This window comes from Mercenaria mercenaria, chromosome 1, assembly GCF_021730395.1.
Source record: "Mercenaria mercenaria strain notata chromosome 1, MADL_Memer_1, whole genome shotgun sequence".
Classification (NCBI taxonomy): Eukaryota; Metazoa; Mollusca; class Bivalvia; order Venerida; family Veneridae; genus Mercenaria; species Mercenaria mercenaria.
Window position 1 is genome coordinate 32,473,937 of NC_069361.1, and position 22,223 is coordinate 32,496,159.

The 22,223-nt window shown below is 36.3% G+C and overlaps 1 protein-coding gene across 1 annotated transcript; it reads left to right on the plus strand.

Annotated features, from left to right (window-relative positions):
- Positions 1-1,489: 1,489 nt before the first annotated feature.
- On the plus strand, positions 1,490-21,118 carry LOC123541937 (uncharacterized). The gene is made up of 5 exons (XM_045327563.2): positions 1,490-1,622; positions 3,893-3,939; positions 13,114-14,062; positions 17,886-17,965; positions 19,164-21,118. The coding sequence occupies exons 1-5, from the start codon at positions 1,589-1,591 to the stop codon at positions 19,245-19,247; spliced, it is 1,194 nt and encodes a 397-aa protein (XP_045183498.2). The 5' UTR covers positions 1,490-1,588; the 3' UTR covers positions 19,248-21,118.
- Positions 21,119-22,223: the final 1,105 nt, after the last annotated feature.

Sequence of the window (22,223 nt, forward strand, 5' to 3'; positions counted from 1 at the left end):
ACGTTATTATTGTGACATAATACGACAATGTGCCAGGGTGGGATGATGTATATTAAGAGAAGAAGAAGTAGAAGAAATAAAAGTAGATCCTTAAGTATACACAACAGTTTGCTATTCAGAACATACAACTACTTAAATTAGCCAAACAACACATGCAATTGATGCAAATTCTGGCACCATGAGTGATATAAATAGCTCTCAGTTTGTTGTTCTTAGTGTTTTTGTTGTTTCTGAATTAACTTCTACATACTTTTAATGTACGTCTACGGATGATATCCTGGTATCATGCTCATCACTAGTCTAAAGATTATTTTTAGAACAATGCTCATTAAACATAATTACATATCAAACCAGGAACAATGCTACATTTCTCGCATACTAATTCAGGTTTTTTTTTCAGGAAGCGGACACGAAAGTGTATCATATAAGCTTAAATTTCATATCAATCGAGCTAAAATAAATCAATAAAAACTAACTCTTTTCCTCTTTGATTTTGACGTCAAATGCAAAGGACTCTGTAAACGGAAATTCTTAAATCCCTCCGGGACTTCTAATTCCTGGTTTGTTTCGTAGGGACTTTAACGGTGTTTCCCTCGATGATCTGTTTTCTGTACAGAGTTGAATACATGCGCTTAAAAATGTTTTTTAAGGTTTGCATTTTATATCAACGTTCAAGAGCATTTTTGTGTTTTACATAACCTAATGGTGCGAGTGTGCCTGCTTTAATACGGCTCTGCACGTCACTGGAAGAAGAATTCAGAACTTACCTTCTGATGTCTTTGCGGACGTAAGGGATTCGCCTACAGCGGGAATAACTTTTATTTTCTGGTAGTTTATATATAATATCAACACCTGTCTTTAAGAAAATATATGTTAAAAGAAAGATGGGGAAACCCCAGACATTTCACAGTGTTTGTGTGTGATATGCAGTCCACATATGGGATATAAAATAACTTAAAGGAAAAGGAAAGCCTGACAATTAGTTAATTTAATATGAAAGCCATCCTCAAATCTTTCGCAACGTTGAAAGAATTTTTAAAATCGGACTGCTATTGAAAAAGATACGGCAGTTTGAAATTTGAGAAAATGGCTGATCATGGATGCAGCCATTTTAGTGTGTTTATGACATCATTTACACACTGCTGAATTCTTTATTTAGCAAATAACCTTTTAAATAGATTATTTTCATATGTTTCTTGAGTGTAAGATGTAAAACATGGTAATTTCCTTCATTTAAATATAGCTGGAAAAAGTAGAGAAAACCTCAATCAACCCTTTCCAGTGTGAATGTGAAGCTGAACCCAACACAATTATAGGCAAAACACCCTTTTGGTGAATGAGAGTCCTTGTTTATACTGACTGCTTGAAATTCTTCTTCTTTCTAGGAACATCAGAAAATGGGAGTCCTCACCCTCACTCCCGGAGTTGAAATATGTAGCTTGTACGGATATCAACGGTACTGCGGATTTTATCATATTTATTACGCATGCGCAGAGTTTAGCGGGATTTCCAAAATAATAAAAAAGAAGCTTGACCAAAATTTTTCCATGGCTTGTGTACTATAGACTTATATTTCAAGCTGGAAGTCATGTCCAACAAGCAGAAAAATAAAAGTATAAAAGGTCGCTAAATTTTTAGTACTTTAATCTTTGGGAGTAGTATATTTGCTTCATGACATTAATCGTTTTTGTCGCCTGTTTTCGCGTCAGTGGGCTTAAGTAGGCTATTTTCCTTGTTTCTGTGTAAGTTTTTTGATATAATTCCACATCAACGCTACAAATAGATGCATGATTATACTTTAGTTCGATTACAATAATCTTCACCAAACTTGCTGACAATGTTTATGGGCAGAAAGTTGGAAAAAATGACTGGACATTCGGTATGGTAATTAGAAATTTGCTGGACTGAAAATGAATTTGTAACCCAGCAACAAAAAAGCCTCAGTAAACTACTATTTAAACATGCTTGTTTTACAAGCTAGCAAGAATCTTCCCCATTTATATTATGATAGAACCTCTTCATTTCGTACTAATTTTTGCTTTCTGTATGTTCGGCAGGCGTGTTTTTTTTTCTCAGTAATTTATGGATTCTGCACCGGTATTTTTTAATGACACCATTTTGTCCGAGATGTTGCGGTTCTCAGGATGCTGGTCAGTTGGACTGCATCCGGGATAAAAAAATGGTGGACTGCGTCAACATTTTGCAGTCATGGCCGTCAGACCGACAACTTTCAAGAAGTCAGCGTGGGCATAATATCTCGGCCAAGTTTTTTAACCAACCAAATCGCCCCAGGCAGTCATGGATTATGGCCCTTGAATTACTCAAAATCTGCTAATTTAGCCTTGTCCGCCCTCTTAGTCAAACACTTCATCCGAACTTCACCATCTTGGTGACAATGTTTGTGGGCATAATATCGCAGCCAAATTCGATAACCACCCAAATCGCTCCAGGCACTGTTGGATTTAGTCAATTCGTGACGTAATTATCACTTAATTCATTTCAGTCTGATATTACATCCAACTCAGCCACGTCCAAACACAGGCGTAATCATTAGTGATTAAGATATGAACATAAATTAAAGCTTTACACTCACAGTATGAAAAACAAAAGAAATATTTTAATTTGCTGTAGGTAATACATTTATCTCTTGAACACGTTATTTGACATGTTCTGCATAAAACACTATAGAAAAACATCTATCAAATATATGCATGAATGTACAGCATTTAGCACAGTGTGAAGTCGTACTCGATTTGTTCACCAGTTTAGTTTATTCCAAGTGTTTGTGAAGGAACAAGCCCATGAGAATAATATTATATATGAATAGATCTCTCCCAATATCTGTTTTGTTTTCAAATTTTGAAATTTAACTTTAGATCGTAGTAAATTTACAAATAATATTGCACTAATACATCTAGAATTAGCCTGAGACATTGTGCTCATCTGGTACTGGTACCTGACTATGAATGAAATGCGCCAATAGCAAGGCACTAGACAACTTTTGGGGACAGGTACCCATACCCTCAGGAAGGGGAATGTTTCGACATTTTAAGATCAAAAGGAGAAGTTTAAGCCATGTATATGTAACTACTTTTCACACTTATTAATACTGTTTTCAATCATTCCTAACTGATGTGACTATATTGCAACAGTAATCTTCCTTAGAGGCACTATATAATATTAAAAGAAAGAGTTCATATCTATTTATGTCAAACAACCTATCATCAGGGGAATTTTCTTCTGAGAAAGGTGAAAAAAACATATTAGTTACTTTAGGAGGGGAATGGTACCCATATTCGGCCCCAAAAATGGCCAAACGAGTGCCTTGCAATCGTAACGTAATAAAGCTGTGACCTCACCAGAGGCGAAATACAATCGATAATGTAGGTCAGTGGGTGACTTTCTTCAGGTACTACGAAGTGCTCATGACATGACATATTGTGTATTTCATAAGACAAGCACAAGAATAAATTTGCTATTCAGAATTTTTTTCTTTTCGCCATTAAATCATCATTATGCTTGCAATCATGTCTGAAGTACCTCGATTACGCCGATTTTAAATAGTCGTTGCTTGTGACTATGGACGAACCGTCAAGGGAGGTAACTAGAGTCATGGATTGGGACTATGTTGGATTATGGCCCTTGAACTAGAGCTACTCGAAATCTTTTTATGATACTTAACTGAGTATTTAGACGGGTGTATTTTGTGACAGTCTGGCTCTCTTTTTTTTACTTGCTCAATACTGAGAACCTTTCCTCATCTAAATCAATATGAAGAACCTGATTTACAATGAATTTAGAAATGAACAAAGGAATGGAAGCTGTTTGATGTAGTAAACTGATGTTTTACAGCTGTTCAGAAACATAAGCTTTAAATGTCTTTCTTTTTCAGGTCTTGATCCAACACAAAGAATTGGGGGTCAGTTAAAGCAAAATAAGGTGATTTCATTTTCATAGATTTTAGCTTTACTGTACAAAGTTATGTTAAGCTTACACACTTTAGTGGGTAGAGCTCTTGTGATCACTCACATGTCAGTCATCATGGCCATTGTTGGTCCATTAACATTTTCTTCAAATGACATTTATCCATTAGCAAGTCAATATTTTAAATGTTAAAAATAGCAGAACTACACATGTATTGTCTTAATTAACATAGAAATACTACTATCGAAAGGCCATTGTCTTAGCTTCATTTTGATACCATTTTATTGTTTTATCACCAAAACTGACCAAGATATGACTGATTATCATCTATATGGTTGTCCTTTCCAAAAAAGAACAGTTGCCATGGAAACAGTGAAATCAATATATAGTTCAAAAGAGGTTTTTCATGCACTGGTATTTTTTAATCATTAATGATGCCATTTTGTCCGAGATGTTGCGGTTCTCGGGATACGATTTTATAAATGCCGGTCAGTCGGACTGCATCCAGGATAAAAAACGGTGGACTGTGTCAACATTTTGCGGTCATGTCCGTCAGATCGATGACTTTCCAGAAGTCTGCATGGGCATAATATGGCCAAGTTCGATAACCAGCCAAATCGCCCCAGGTACTCGTGGATTATGGCCCTTGAATTACTCAAAATCTGCTAATTTAGGCTTGTCCGCCCTCTTAGTCAAACACTTTTCATCCGAACTTCACCAACTTGGTGACGATGTTTGTGTGCATATTAAATATCTCAGCCAAGTTCGATAACCACCCAAATCGCCACAGACACTGTTGGATTTAGTCAACTCGTGACTTATCACCTAATTTTGCGGGAAATCACATCAGTATATCTAAATTAGAGGGACATTGTGTGATATGAAAACAATATTTTGTCATAAAATTTACTACAAATCAGGGCCCTCGATCGGCCGTTTTTGCCGCGGAATATCGGCTGCTTCCCCCGCCAAAATAGTATCCTTTTTTCCCCCTCCAGAGAAAAAAATTCCCCCTTACTGGGCATTCGGTTGACCTGAGGTCCCGGGTTTTTGATCCGCGAAAATCGAGAAAAACTCGTATTTGACCCGCACAAAATATGCTTCGTGCGTCGGGTCGACTCGCGGAAATTTTGTTTGATGCGTCTCGAATTCGAAAGTTCTGCCCCTTGTCAATCAAAATCACAGCAATATTTCAATATTGTTCGCCATCATACGCGGAAGTATGGCAGTAGGCGGAGCGTCATGTGTTAATAAGCTGCTAACAGATGTCAATCACGCCACGCGCCGATTGACACGTGGTCATCTCGCGGTTTATATTTAGTACAATAATCCCTGTCATTATCAAAGGTGTTTACTGATCAATGTGTAAAAATTAATTGATAAACAATGCAGCTTTAGATTATCGTCTTTGCACAAATTGGATAATTGAAACCATTATTTTGTTTGCTTGAACGATTACGTGAGCCGGTCAACTGTTACAGTCTATAGAAAATCTATTATCATTGCCGAGGCTTTGTTTGGTCCAAATAAATTAAATGCTTTAATAAGCAGAAATTGTAAGTATTGAATAGGTATGGTAAAAAAAAGAAATTTAAAACAGGTATTTCATCAAGAATTTTAAATGTTTACTTTCGTTTTCCATATTTGTCACCCGTTTTTGCAACCGTGATTTTCGGACATTTTCATCATTTCTTACAAGATTTTTTAGTACAATCTAAGTAAAAAGCCATATGAAAGTCTGTATTTAAGAAAAATATGATCACTGTTGCAGAAGCAGCCCTTATTTTGAAGCATTTTTGATAATAAAATGCAAAGGCACCAAACCCAACCCACTTTTAGACAACTAAAATATAAATTGATTAAAAAAATGTGTAATGATAAACGTACTTGTTATAGATAAAGTTTGTCGAAGTTTCATAAATAACAGTATAGCTTGTTCCCTGAAAAGCTGACCTTGACATGATTTAATTGCAGTTACCAGTAGTATGTTGACAAAAAGAAACAACTTTAGTGTAATGAGAGTTATACATGTTATAGTTCTTACATAGTATGTTATTCTTTGAAGGCAATGAAAATTCCCCCTTTTTGGCTAAAACGACACGAAAATTCCCCCGCCTGAGGGCTGCGGACCCCTTCCCCCAAAGTACAGTGAGGGCCCTGCAAATGTATGTTACACTCGAAAAGGAAACAACTGAAGGACACATTGTCTTGTATTTTAATTGGTATGGTTTACATAATTGTGTAGATCTACTAAGAGTTTGGTTTGAATAATTGGATGAGAATTTTTGTCATTAATCATGTTAATTGAGGTGGGGGGAAACATACATTTTGGTGAGAGGAATGGGGCTGAATTTTGGCCCCTCAAAAGCCCTGTTGAAAATAGGTCTGACAGTCTGCAGCTAGGACAATTTTATTTGAGGAACTTTTTTAATGTGCAGTAATGTGATTTTTCCATAGACATGATAGAAGTTCATTGTAAAAATTGTAAAAATTGACCGGACTAGTAATATATGACTAATATATTAAAATCAATCAAAAACATAGACCTGTCTATTTTATTGTCTGTAATGATTTTTTGTTCCTTAAGTAAGGTCACTTTATAAACAAATATGTCATTGTTATACCCCCACCAAACATGTTTGAGGGGGGTATATAGGAGTCAGTTTTGTCGCGTCCTGTCCCGTTCCGTCGCGTCCCGAAATCTATTATCTCAGTTATTACCAAATGGATTTGATACAAACTTAAAATTCATGTTCCACCTTATCACCCACATCATGTGACACAAGGTGCATAACTCTTGACACCAAGTTTTCATGAATTATGTCCCCTTTTACTTCGAATTTAAGGTTAATTTTGTTGTATTTTCACTATATCTCAGTTATTACTAAATGGATTTGATTCAGACTTAAAATAGATGTTCCACCTCATCACCCACATCATGTGACACAAGGTGCATAACTCTGACACCATTTTTAGCTCGACTATTCATAGAATAGTAGAGCTATTGGACTCGCCCATGCGTCCGCGTCCGCGTCCCGATTTGGTTAAGTTTTTGCATGTGAGCTGGTATCTCAGCAACCACTTGTGGGAATGGATTGAAACTTCACGCACTTATTCACTGTGATAAACTGACTTACATTGCACAGGTTCCATAACTCTATTTTGCTTTTTTACAAAATTATGCCCCTTTTTCGACTTAGAATTTTTTGGTTAAGGTTTTGTATGTAAGCTGGTATCTCAGTACTCACTAATGGGAATGGATTGAAACTTCACACACTTGTTCACTGTCATGATTTGACATGCACAAAGCAGGTCCCATAACTTTATTTTGCTTTTTTACAAGATTATGCCCCTTTTTCAACATAGAAATTTTTGGTTAAGTTTTCGTATGTAAGCTGGTATCTCAGTATCCACTAATGGGAAAGGATTGAAACTTCACACACTAGTTCACTGTCATGATATGACATGCAGTGCAAAGGATCAATAACTCAACTTTGCATTTTACAAAATTATGCCCCTTTTTCAACTTAGGAGTTTTTGGGTTAAATTCTTATATGTAAGCTGGTATCTCAGTACCCACTAATGGGAATGGATTGAAACTTCATACACTTGTCCACTGTCATGAGCTGATAAGCTCTTTGCAGGTTCCATAACCCTATTTTACTTTTTTACTAAATTATGTCCCTTTTTCGACTTTCTTATTCATTCAAGCGACAAGGCTGTTAAATAGTCGAGCGTTGCTGTCCTCCGACAGCTCTTGTTTTATGAATTATGCCCCTTTTTACTTAGAATTTAAGGTTGATTTTGATGTATTTTCACTATATCTCAGTTACTACTGAATGGATTTGATTCAAACTTAAAATAGATGTTCCACCTCATCACCCGCATCATGTGCCCACATCATGTGACACAAGGTGCATAACTCTGACACCAAGTTTTCATGAATTATGTCCCCTTTTACTTAGAATTTAAGGTTAATTTTGTTGTATTTTCACTATATCTCAGTTATTACTAAATGGATTTGATTCAAACTTAAAATAGTTGTTCCACCTCATCACCCAGATGATGTGACATAAGGTGCTTAACTCTGACATAAATTTTTTATGAATTATGTCCCCTTTTACTTTAAATTTAAGGTTGATTTTGATGTATTTTCACTATATCTCAGTTATTACAAAATGGATTTGATTCAAACTTAAAATAGATGTTCACCTCATCACCCACATCATGTGACACAAGGTGCATAACTCTGACCCCAATTTTTTATGAATTATGCCCTTTTTAATCCCCCGCCATGGCGGAGGGATTATAGGAATGGTCCGTAACAAAATCATGTCCGGTCCAAATCTCCTAAACCCCTTGAAGGATTTTCATGAAACTTGGGTCAAATGATCACCTCATCAAGACGATGTGCAGAACCCATGAGTCAGCCTTGTCAGTTCAAGGTCAAGGTCACAACTCAAAGTCAAAGGTTTGAGCCTGCCATTTTGTGTCCGCTCTGTATCTCCTAAACCCCTTGAAGGAATTTTATAAAACTTGGGTCAAATGATCACCTCATCAAGACGATGTGCAGAACCCATGAGTCAGCCATGCCGGCTCAAGGTCACAATGCAAGGTCAAAGGTTTGAGCCTTCCATTTTGTGTCCGCTCTATATCTCTTAAACCCCTTGAAGGAATTTTATAAAACTTGGGTCAAATGATCACCTCATCAAGATGATGTGCAGAACCATGAGTCAGTCATGCCGGCTCAAGGTCAAGGTCACAACTTAGGGTCAAAGGTTTGAACCTTCCATTTTGTGTCCTCTCTATATCTCCTAAACCCCTTGAAGGATTTTCATCAAACTTGGGTCAAATGATCACCTCATCAAGGCGATGTGAAGAACTTATGAGTCAGCCATGTCTGCTCAAGATCAAGGTCACAACTGAAGATCAAAGGTTTGAGCCTTCCATTTCGTGTCCGCTCTATATCTCCTAAACCCCTTGAAGGAATTTTATAAAACTTGGGTCAAATGATTACCTCATCAGAACGATGTGCAGAAATTATGAGTCAACCATGCCAGCTCAAGGTCATGGTCACAACTAAGGGTCGAAGGTTTGAGCCTTCCATTTGGTGTCCACTCTGTATCTCCTTAACCCCTTGAAGGATTTTCATCAAACTTGGGTCAAATGATCACCTCATCAAGAACTCATGAGTCAGCCATGTCAACTCAAGGTCAAGGTCACAACTGAAGGTCAAAGGTTTCAGCTCTGTATCTCCTAAACACCTTGAAGGATTTTCATGAAACTTTGGTCAAATGATCACCTCATCAAGATGCTGTGCAGAATTCATGAGTCAGCCATGTAAGGTCAAGGTCACAGCTAAAATCAAAGGTTTTACCCTTTCACTATCCATAGCAGTGGCGGGGGATTTAGCTGTCTTTCAGACTGCCTTGTTACTTAGAATTTAAGGTTAATTTTGATGTATTTTCACTATATCTCAGTTACTACTGAATGGATTTGATTTAGACTTAAAATAGATGTTCCACCTCATCACCCACATCATGTGACACAAGGTGCATAACTCTGACACTAATTTTTCTTGAATTGTGTCCCCTTTTACCTAGAATTTAAGGTTAATTTTGATGTATTTTCACTATATCTCATTCTGATTGGCCTAGAGCCAAAGGGAAGTAACCTTTTTATGCCCCCGAAGGGAGGCATATAGTTTTTGAACCATCTGTCGGTCTGTCAGTCTGTCGGTCTGCAGGGATCGAATTTAACTTTTTTTCCAACTAGCAAATTTTTGCTAGTGCCATTTTTTTCCACTAGCAAACTGATGGGTTCCACTAGCAATTATTTAAAAGCTGTTTACGTGCTAAATTCAAGTTGTTTTGTTGTTGTTTGGTTTCATATAAAAGTTCACAGTCCGGACAGGCTTGGGACTTTCTGGTTTTGAAAGTACGATACAAACCAAAGTACTCAATGATTCTTTGGACTTTTGGCTTGACGTTGATCTTTTAAGTTTTTCTCAGGTCACAGTTGGTAGTGTTGCTAGCATTTTCGAGCTCCGTGGGCTTTTTTGCACCAAGAAACATGTTATTTCCTCTCCATTTTCACAGAATTTTGCAAATTACAGACGTCCAAAATGAAAACAAATATATTGCCTAGACGCTTACTTACATATCCGATAATTACTTTTGTATAAAGCGACAAGCGTCTAGAAGCAGTCACGTGATTATCGGTAAATTAACTGCCCGAAAGGAGTTTTTAAAGAGAAAAGGACAGTTTGAGCGAATTCCCCGATTTTCGAACGTGATCGCAAAAATATTCGAGTGCCATGATTTTCTACTCGCATTTTTTTATTCTTACTCGAATTTTGCGAGTTAGCGACCGTTAAATTCGATCCCTGGTCTGTCCGCAATTTTCGTGTCCGGTCCATATCTTTGTCATCGATGGATGGATTTTCAAATAACTTGGCATGAATGTGTACCACAGTAAGACGACATGCAGTGCGCAAGACCCAGGTCCGTAGCTCAAAGGTCAAGGTCACACTTAGACATTAAAGATCATTTTTCATGATAGTGCATTGATGGGCATGTCCGGTCCATATCTTTGTCATTCATGCATGGATTTTAAAATAACTATGCATGAATGTGTGACACAGTAAGACGATGTGTCGCGCGCAAAACCCAGCTCCGTAGGTCAAAGGTCCTAAACTCTAACATCGGCCATAACTATTCATTCAAAGTGCCATCGGGGGCATGTGTCATCCTACGGAGACAGCTCTTGTTTAACTTGTGTACTGAGTTTCTTCCCCTTAAATTCCAGGAATTAGTCTATTTTTAGAAATCCTATTTTTAGATTTTCAATATTTTAGGTATTTTTCTAACTTTTTTATTGTAAGTCCTATGTAAAAAGTAAAAACATTTTTCTGTGGTAACATGGGTCGGTAAGACACTTTTTTCTATTCACTTTTAGTGTATCTCTTATATTAGAGATTTAATATATTTACTAGTATTACTATACTAGTACACTGGGACCCCGTTATAACACTGTCGTCGGGGTCCAAGGTTCGAGACCCGCGGATCTAGCGGGGTTAAATTTATAACGCGGGTTGATCGTATCAGCGGTATATGCAATACCCCACCCACCGGTAACGTATTTTGGACGCTGTTTTATGTTAATAAGAAATAAGAATCGTATAAACAGGACATTTATTTACCTTAAATGCTACTGAAAAATACATTAAAAAGAATTATAAGGCTGTGTCATCTTCTCATTTTGTCGTGATTATAAAAGAAAATTGGATTTGTGTATCCCGGAAGTAAACATATATAACGCTGTGTGAGGAGTGCGCGGTCGTGAGAATTACATATGCACTGCAATTGCACTGGGGGTTTATGTAACTAAAAGAGAAAAAACGTGGACAGTCTTAAAAAAAAATTTGAATAGATTTACATGAAGGAAATCGATAAATAAGATAGAAAATTTTTAAATCAGCGTCGTTGATATACGATATTAAAAAGGGAGCACATTCTCAGTGAGGCTTTCAAAGCGTTGAATCTTCGTTATTTCCGATGAATTGAGTGTGATGATTACGAAAAACGGCTGCAGTTTATTACAAAATTCGATTTTTTATTCACTCAAGTGATCATGTCATCTGCTTAATTGGTGCAAACTTAAACGGTTTGATAGTTGACTGACCAATGTTACACGCTTATGCAAACAATCTAATTTTGACACGTTACTGATTGCATAATTGTCACATGTCTACATGTATTGAAACTTAAACAAAGGCGATACGCAAAAAAAAGTAAGCTAGCAGACGATTATTGATTTTTAGCTCGACTATTCATAGAATAGTGAGCTATTGCACTCGCCCATGCGTCGGCGTCCGCGTCGGCGTCCGCGTCCGCGTCCCGATTTTGGTTAAGGTTTTGTATGTAAGCTGGTATCTCAGTAACCACTTGTGGGAATGGATTGAAACTTCACACACTTATTCACTGTGACAAACTGACTTACATTGCACAGGTTCCATAACTCTATTTTGCTTTTTTACAAAATTATGCCCCTTTTTCGACTTAGAAATTTTTGGTTAAGGTTTTGTATGTAAGCTGGTAACTCAGTAACCACTTGTGGGAATGGATTGAAACTTCACACACTTATTCACTGTGATGAACTGATCTACATTGCACAGGTTCCATAACTCTATTTTGCTTTTTTACAAAATTATGCCCCTTTTTCGACTTAGAAATTTTTGGTTAAGGTTTTGTATGTAAGCTGGTATCTCAGTACTTACTAATGGGAATGGATTGAAACTTCACATACTTGTTCACTATCATGATCTGACATGCACTAAGCAAGTCCCATAACTCTACTCTCTTTTTTTTTCAAAATTATGCCCCTTTTTCGACTTATCAGTTTTTGGTTAAATTTTTGTATGTAATCTGATATCTCAGTATCCACTAATTAGAATGGATTGAAACTTCACACACTTGTTCACTGTCATGATCTAACATGCACTGTGAAGGTCCCATAACTCTACTTGGCATTTTTACAAAATTATGCCCCTTTGACTTAGCAGTTTTTTGTGAAGTTTTTGTATGTAAGCTGGTATCTCAGTATCCACAAATTGGAAAGGATTGAAACTTCACACACTTGTTCACTGTCATGATATGACATGCAGTACAGAGGTTCAATACCTCTACTTTGCATTTTACAAAATTATGCCCCTTTTTCAACTTTTGTATTCATTCAATTGACAAGGCTGTTGAATAGTCGAGCGTTGCTGTCCTCCGACAGCTCTTGTTGTGACAGTTGTCATGGAAAGGTGTTAAAGTACAGAGTACTTGTAGTTTGAACGCTGGTTATGATCAAATTAAGTATCATCTGCGGATTTTTTTTTTTTTTTTTTTTTTTTTTTTTTTTTTTTTTTTATGATATTTGTACCCTCTAAAATTTGGGCGCCAAGGCCATACAGCGTTATACCGAGGACCGCGGTATATCGAGAAGCGTTATAACGGGTTTCGAGTGTATTATGCTAGTATTACTTACATGTGGAAGCCCAGGATGAAGTACTCCAAAGTATTTTCAAGATTTCTTATGGTTGCCATTCTTTTGTGACAAGATCGTATGGTGGGGGTATGAGTCACTCCTGTGACAGTTCTAGTTTGACCTGCCAGTGTTAATTATTTTGTACATTTTTTTCAGACTGTAAAAGCATCTGGAGAAATGGAAGCTGTCCGTGTAACTAGATCGTCACCTAAGAGTGCCTCAAACACTCCGTCAAGCTTGTATGAATTTATTGGGGAATCGCCTCTTGGTGACAGTAATAAAAACTCTGGTAAAAAACAAAGTCAGTCCAAAGCAGATGGGAAGGTTACAAAGAAAAAGGTGGAAAAGGCAAAGACAGCAAAGATAAAACCTGCATCTGAGGACAAAAATAAGAAAAAGGCAGGAAATACGAAAACATCAGTAGCCCCCTCAAAGACGACTGTTACAAAATGTACACCAAAAGGACGAGTGTCAAAGGCAGTCATACCACTAGAAAATATACATGATGAGAATGAAACAAAGAAAGGCAATAAAAGACTCAGGGCATTAAAACCAATACCACCACCAAATTTAGATGGTATCTCACCAATAGCTTGTGAAAGAAAGTCGACTCCATCTCGAAAAAGAGCCAGTCATTCTAAGAAGGGAATCAATGAAACTTCTAAAAGCAAGAAACTAAGGTCATCTAAAGGTGGTGAAATTCAGTTAACTGCGAGTGTTTCCTACATGGAATCTGAGGAGGGAAATTCAGCTGATGATAGTGCAATTTTTGTATCACCGAGACAAACCATGCCGAGATTTAATGCTGCTAAAACATCAACACCAGCAAACGTTTCAGATAAAAGCAAGAAAATGTCTGTGAAAAATATGTCTAGACTTGCTTCTAAAGATACGTCAACACCAAATGAGTCTAAACCAAAAAGGGGTTTCACAGGCATAAAAGGTAACATTTCCAAGCTATCACCAGTTCAGCGCCTGGATACCCCAACATCAGACTACGGATCTATGGAGGAAATCCAAACGCCCAGCCCAACACCTCCTGTTAAAGCAAGCAGAAAGAAAAGAGGAAATTCTCCAGCATTTACTCTAGAAGATGAGGATTCAGGTACTGGTAATTGTGAGAAAAGAAAGTTTTCTTTAAGTCCAGATTGAATAGGTTAGAATTCCCTGTGCAGTGTGGGGGCCTCTGTGGCCAAGTGTTTAAAGTCACTGACTTCGAATCACTTTCCCCTCACTGATGTGTTTTGAGCTCGCTGTCTTTTCGTGATCTTTTCGTATCACCTGGGGTCTAACGTCAGCCCCACAGCTGTCAAACTGAATAGGTAGATTGGTTAAAGTCAGTAGACAAATCCTATCGTGTTGCCTATCAGTAGGTCAAATAGTTTTTGATCAATAACATTTAAGTAAATATGGTGGTCAAACTTTTAAAATAGGATGAATGCCTATAGTAGGTTGATAGCACATTTTGTTTTGGTGTAATCAGGTCAAGGTCAAGGTCGCATTGACCAAGAATGAAAATGGTTTCCAATCAATGAGAGAATTATTTGGTCTTGGAATGTCAAGCTTCAGGGATAATTACTTGTGGCTGGTAGATGATTTGTATAAATGGTTAAGGGAACACCATGTCAGATTCAGTACTAAATTTTAATTCACATGTTGAATAAAATAATGCTGCATTCCAAATGGTTAAACATAATAAATTTTTATTTTTGGATTTTATCTCATTCTGTGAGCTCAGTACTGAAGTTATACTGAAATTAATAGCGTAAAGTTGCATTTTTTTCACGACAAATTGACAAAACATAATGTGAGCTGAAATTATTAGTCCCCTACTGGTTGAAAACCAGTTTCGGGGACTATAGGAATGCGCTTTTCCGTCATTCCGTCCGTCCGTCTGTCCGTCCGTCCGTCTGTCCGTCCTTCCGTCCGTCCGCAATTTCGTGTCCGGTCCATAACTCTGTCATCCATGAAGGGATTTTAATATTACTTGGCACAAATGTTCCCCATGATGAGACGACGTGTCATGTGCAAAACCCGGACCCCTAGCTCAAAGGTCAAGGTCACAATTTGAGGTCAAAGGTCAACAGGGCTTTTTTCCTGTCCGGTCCATAACTCTCCCATCCATGAAGGGATTTTAATATTACTTGGCATAAATGTTCCCCATGATGAGACGACGTGTCATGCGCAAAACCCGGACCCCTAGCTCAAAGGTCAAGGTCACAGTTAGAGGTCAAAGGTCAACAGGGCTTTTTTCCTGTCCGGTCCATAACTCTCCCATCCATGAAGAGATTTTAATATTACTTGGCACAAATGTTCCCCATGAGAAGACGACGTGTCATGCGCAAAACCTAGACACCTAGCTTAAAGGTCAAGGTCACAATTTGAGGTCAAAGGTCAACAAGGCTTTTTTCCTGTCCGGTCCATAACTCTCCCATCTATGAAGGGATTTTAATATTACTTGGCACAAATGTACCTCATAATAAGACGATGTGTCATGCACAACTTTCAAACCCCTAGCTCAAAGGTCAAGGTCACACTTAGCAGTCAAATGTTAACATAGCATGAACAGGGTCTGTTTCGTGTCCGGTCCATAACTCTGATATTCATTAAGGAATTTTAATATCACTTAGCACAAGTGTTCCCCATGATGAGATGACGTGTCGTGCGCAAATCCCAGACCCCTAGCTCAAAGGTCAAGGTCACAATTGGGGGTCAAAGGTCAATAAGGTCTTTTCCCTGTCCGATCCAGAACTCTGTCATCCATCAAGGGATTACAATATTACTTGGCATAAATGTTTCCCATGATGAGACGACGTGTCATGCGCAACACCCAGTACCCTAGCTTAAAGGTCAAGGTCACACTGAGATCAAAGGTCAAGAGGATTTTTTTCCTGTCCGGTCTATAACTTTGTCATGCAAAGCAGGATTTAGATATCAGTTGGCACAAATATTCCCCTGGATGAGACAACATGTCATGTGCAAGAACCAGGTCCCTAGGTCTAAGGTCAAGGTCATATTTAGAGGTCAAAGGTCAAATTCAAGAATGACTTTGTACGGAACATTTCTTCTTCATGCATGGAGGGATTTTGATGTAACTTGGACCAAATGTTCACCACCATGAGGCACCCTTGTTTTTAGAATTACGTCCCTTTGTTGTTACTATAAATAGATTTTATTGTAACTTTTTTATTACTGGCGGTAGAGAAAAATCGAGACCACTTTTCTGTGGTACAGCATGCATGTTACATCCAATTTTTAGGTGTATTTTGACCTATCTCTACCTGGTAAAGAGTTTCTTGTGGACTTATATTATATAGATTTTTTTTTTTTTTTTTTTTTTTTTTAAAGATTAATTTCCCTTTGTTGTTAACAATTTCTAAAAAAATCTTCTTGAAAACCACTGAGCAGAATTACACCAAACTTCACAGGAATGATCCTTGGGTGGCCCCCTTTCAAAATTGTTCAAAGAATTGAATTCCATATAGAACTCTGGTTGCCATGGCAACCGAAAGGAAAAACTTTAAAAATCTTCTTCTCAAAAACCAGAAGCCCTAGAGCTTAGATATTTGGTGTGAAGCATTGCCTAGTGGACCTCTACCAGATTTGTTCAAATCATGAACCCGGGGTCAAAATTGACCCCGCCCCAGGGGTCACTTGATTTTACATAGGAAAATCTTAAAAATTCTTCTTTTCAAAAAGCAGAAGCCCTAGAGCTTAGATATTTGACATGTAGCATTGACTAGTGGACCTCTACTAAAGTTGTTCAAATCATGACCCCGGGGTCAAAATTGACCCTGCCCCAGGGGTCACTTGATTTTACATAGATTTCTGTAGGAAAATCTTCAAAAAATTTTAAAAAATAAACTAGAAGGCCTAGAGCTTCGATATTTGACATTAAGCATTACCTAGTGGACCTCTACAAAATTTGTTCAAATCATGACACCCAGAGGTCACTTGATTTTACATAGGAAAATCTTCAAAATTTTTCTAAAAATAAACCAGAAGGCCTAGAGCTTAGATATTTAACATGTAACTTTGCCTAGTGGACCTCTACAAAATTTGTTCTAATCATGACCCCGCCCCGGGGGTCACTTGATTTTACATAGGAAAATCTTCAAAAATTTTCTAAAAATAAACCAGAAGGCCTAGATCTTAGATATTTGACTTGTAGCATTGCCTAGTAGACTTCTAAAAAATTTGTTCAAATCATGATCCCCGGGGTCAAATTGACCCCGCCCCATGGGGTTACTTGATTGTATATACAAAAATCTTCAAAATTTTCTGAAAATAAACCAGAAGACCTAGAGCTTAGATATTTGAAATGTAGCATTGCCTAGTGGACCTCTACAAAATTTGTTCAAATCTTGACCCCCCAGGGTCAAATTGACCCAGCCCCAGGGGTTACTTGATTGTACATAGGGAAATCTTCATAAATTTTCTAAAAATAAACGAGAATGCCTAGATCTTAGATATTTGATATGTAACATTGTCTAGTAGACTTCTACAAACTTTCTTCAAATCATGATCCGCGGGGTAAAATTGGCCCCGCCCCAGGGGTTACTTGATTGTACATCGGAAAATTTTCCAAAAAATTTCTAAAAATCATCAGTTTGACATTTGAAAGATGTAGCTCATATTACTCAGGTGAGCGATCCAGGGTCATCATGACCCTCTTGTTTGTGGATTTTAAGCTTGCAAGATATTATTTTAACCAGTTGCTCTCTTTTTAACTAACATGTGAGTGTAGCTTATACATAGCTAATAGTTTTTCAGGATTCAGTTTTTGTGAAAATGTAAAGTATCGTCAAATATGCAATGTATCCGTACTAATATATATAAAAAATTAGTTAACAGACATATAAGCTTGAAATTTGTTTAAAAGTATTGCATAGCTGCAGATTTGTAAAGGTATGTGTTTTGCTTTTCAGGAGAAAATTTTAACCTGAATAAGTCAGTTGAAAGATCGTACAGAAAGTCCAAGAGGAAGTATGAAACTGGAAGATTCTCTGTAAGTTATTCCTTACACAGTTGATAATTTTGGTCCACAATTTTAAATACATCAGTGATTTATTGAACATATAGGTAAAGTGCAGTAGAGTAAATATTATTCCCTTGCCTTCCCACTTACCATTGAACAGCAATAAGATAAATTCCTGCGGATAAAATTGAGTATATTTATACTTCTTTTAAATACGAAGGATAGGCAATTTGATTTCCGATAAACTGTCAAACTTAATAGGATGATTGTCTTGGTCGGTAGGTAAATAATCTATTGTTTTTAAAAGTGAAAGCTGTGTCAAAGGTCAAGGTCACAGTGATACTGAGTCTGAAAAGGGATTAAGATTAATAACTGGAGACTGCTTTTGCCTAAGAACTTTGATCATTGATGCTTCATAATCTTAGTATGATTTCGTATGGTCAGCAGATCTTTATAGATTATTAGATTTGTATTGAGAAATACGTACATTTGTGCACGAGTTTCACAGTGAAGATAACTTTTGGAGTGCAGTATTATTCCTAGTGCAAGTCTGATATTCTTTTATTACATACATGTACACATCTACATTTATAACTAATATATAAATTATATAAATTTATTTGTTAGCTTGAGTGCAACTGAAAATATTGTCCATAATAAGGGTCACACATTAAACCGGAATACACCTACAAACCGGAATTCACCGGAATACACTTTCCATAACCGGAATACACCTGTGAATTCTGTACATCAATATGGAAAAATATTGACATTTGAGGTTACATGACTGAGTTTAAAAATGAGTTCGCAATAATATTTATAATGTCCTCTTTTCAAAGAAGAATGGGTATTTTATATTGTTTCCTCATTATCAGTGGGTCAATGACACGATGTCAAAATTAAAGGAAAGACTGAAAACAATGCATCCAGTTACCTCAGGTCATTGTATGAAGGGCCTGCCTGTCCATAAATGGCATATCAGTGACACATGACTCGAACACCAAATGTCAAGTTGTACACATTTGTAAACAGGTTAATTTAATCCATTTTCATGCTGTATAAAGTTCTTGGGCATCAGAGGTTTGTCTTAACTTTCCTAGATGAACTAATAACTAAAGCAGACCTTGAGCAGTTAAGTAAGAAAAGTCTTTTTATCTAGACATATGTTTCTTGTTTACAACTTGTCATTCTATACCATGTCTACTGTACTTATACTCCTGTGTTTCAGACATCAAAGCTTGATGAATGGGCAGATAAAGTGAACTCTGAACTTGAAGACATTGAGAACTTTGAACTTAGTGTCGAAGGATAAAATTGAAAATTGAGGAGAGATAATTAATCTCGGAACAGACCTGTGAATGATTTATTAGTATGTTTATAAGTAGAATACTGTGAATCAAGGATTTTGAAAATCTAGTAAATGATTCATGCCACTTTAGTGAAAGTGAAGGGTTAAGTTAACCCATTTAAAGATCTTATCCTGAGATTTACATGTATATGTGTATAGAGAAAAAATGATAGAACAATGGTGTTGGAAATCATGAAGGATTTTGAAAACATGAAATTGCAAAGAAATTTGTATCAAAATTTCTTTGTTATATCAGAATATAGAGTGAGTTTGACACTGTTGCTAAGATTTATCCATAAGTATGGGAATGTATATTTTGTGTTGTGTGTATGTTAAAGTGGGAATATGTAATATGTTGTATTTGTAAATATTGCAGTCATTTAACAAATAGTTTTACATAGATTTTTGCAGAGTTCACAGAAAGTGAACAAGTCTGTATTTATTTGAATAGTCTAGCTGGTTTGTTGTTGTAAAACTGTATGTTTTATGGATGGGTATGTAAAATAAGCTGTGTATATAGCAAACATATACCTGCTTTTTTGTCAGATAAGATATTTTATGTTCAGACCAGACACTGGTAAAACTGTAAATTTGTAACTTCTATTGTTTAAATTTGAAGGTAATTTCCAGTATTTAAAAATGAAAGACTTTGAAGTCATAACATTTTTTATGCAAAACAAGTTTTAGTTACATTTTAGATAAAAAGTATTATTTTATTATCCATCTTCATTTATTCACGAATGGTGTTATTTTATTATGTCACAACTTCTTATCTTATCCTTTCCTTTCTTCTTAACTTTACTCTACAATTGTTTCTATACTGAACACTCTAGATTTATGAAATGCAGGCTATTGATTTAGTTGATACTTCTCTAACCTGTCTGATGTAAGACCTGGCAAGTCTTTGTTTAGGTAATCCATCCCTATCAAGCTCACTCTGTCTGCTAATAATTTTTAGTTCTGTAGTGATTTGAAAATCTTGACAGTGTTTGATAGTTAAAAATTAACTCGTAATAAACTTGATATATGATCACTCATTAATCTGATATGTATCTTTACTCTTTTTGCTAAAACTAGCTAATCTAGTTTCTTACTGCTGTAAAATTACATTTTTGAAAAATACCAAACAGCCTACCTACTAATTTTGGGTATGTTTCCCTAAACAAAGATTTTTAAGGCCCATTAGTTGAGATATGTCCCTTAAAAATAGTGTAAGAATTAGTTGATTCAGTTCTTATATGTATATGTTATACTGCCTAAAGTCTGGTTGTGCTTTTAAAATTGTTTAATTGATAAAACATTATTTTCTACGGGACAGCAGGTTTCTACTTAAATCAGTTGAAAGTTTAACATAGTGTTTGTTGACCTTGAAAAACACCCATAAAAACTAGCTTAAAATGGTAATGAAAAATCTCGTACATGTTAATTACATTTTTTAAGACACTTGTGAAAATTGAAATTCGTGCAAAGAGCATCTGACTTAGGATTTTTTGGAAGAATGCTCTTTTTTCTTGTGCCTTATAAGCGTTCACATATCTTTCTGAATCGCAACATCTTGCATGTGCAGTAGGACAGATTCCCGATTGAGGCAGTGCCTAATTTCATATTAATTGATTTTGCTTCTAACTGAACTGACGGAGTTTGATTTCCCTGTTACTGAGAATGAAGCAGCATAGTACATGTATATATGAGAAAAGCAATTGAAATTCATTTATTTACAGTTTTTTTAGACAACATATTTTGGGTTATAGATAACTGATTGAATAAATTATATGTATCAGTATAGCTAGTTTATTATTTGATGAATTTATTCTATTAAAGCAAGGTAAAAAGTGTCTTATATTTAATAAAGTTATTTTTACACCTACAGATACAAAGTTTATGGGTGAGTATTTTAGAGTCATACCTTTCCGAAGGCTTATATCCAAAAGTTTGGATGGATATATACAAGTCCTATAGTGGTTGATCATGCAATCAGTACTTAAGAAAAAGTTTGTTGAGCTTAATTTTCATGGGATTACAATGAAACTTCATGCATATTATCACCATGAACCATAGGTGTGCATGACTTAATCTTTTCTAGGATGGACAGTGGTGGGGATATCCATATGCTGCATTTCCAAAAGTTGTTGAAGCACACAACCTCCACAATTTTAAATAGGACTGGGACGATTTCAAAATTTTGAAACCAGTTAATTATTTGTATGAAATGGAACTGAACCGGTTAATGGGCTGCCATATTGAAAATACTGTTTTTTTTCCTGATGACTGTATCACAAGATTCTTCCAGCAGCTAATTACATTAATAACTTATGGACTTTATCGTTTGCAAATAGTGTCGTAATTAATAAGTCATATTTTGGTGTATTTTATTTTACACATACCACGACAGGCAAATTCGAGGCTATTGACTATATTCAATGTGTTTTAGTGGAAATATACTGCGGGTCTATGTGCTAATCAAAGAAATGTATAAAGTAGATTTCATGATGTTTATTGTTTGAGAGCGATTAGCGGTTTTGTAAAATTGAAACCGATTTCACATAGTAATCAAATCGAATCCGATTAACCAAGTAATCGTCCCAGTCCTAATTTTAAAGTGAATCCAATGAAACTTCATACATGTAAAACCATGAAGCATAGATGTGTGTTACATTTTTTGAGGGGGGGGGGGGTGAAAAATAATGGGGGCCTCTCCCCTACAGTTTGTGGATTGAACTGCTTCAACAATTTTAAAGAGATTCCAATTTTAACTTTATACATATCACCAAGGAACACGGACATGTGTGACATTTCAACCATACGAAGAATATGGAGAGCTATCCTACTCACCCTGGCATCGGCGTCTTTCTGCATCCCCACCTTGGTTTAAGTTTTTTTACACATTTTTTCTCCTTATCTCTGTAAATACTTGATGGATTTGCTTTAAACTTAAAATAA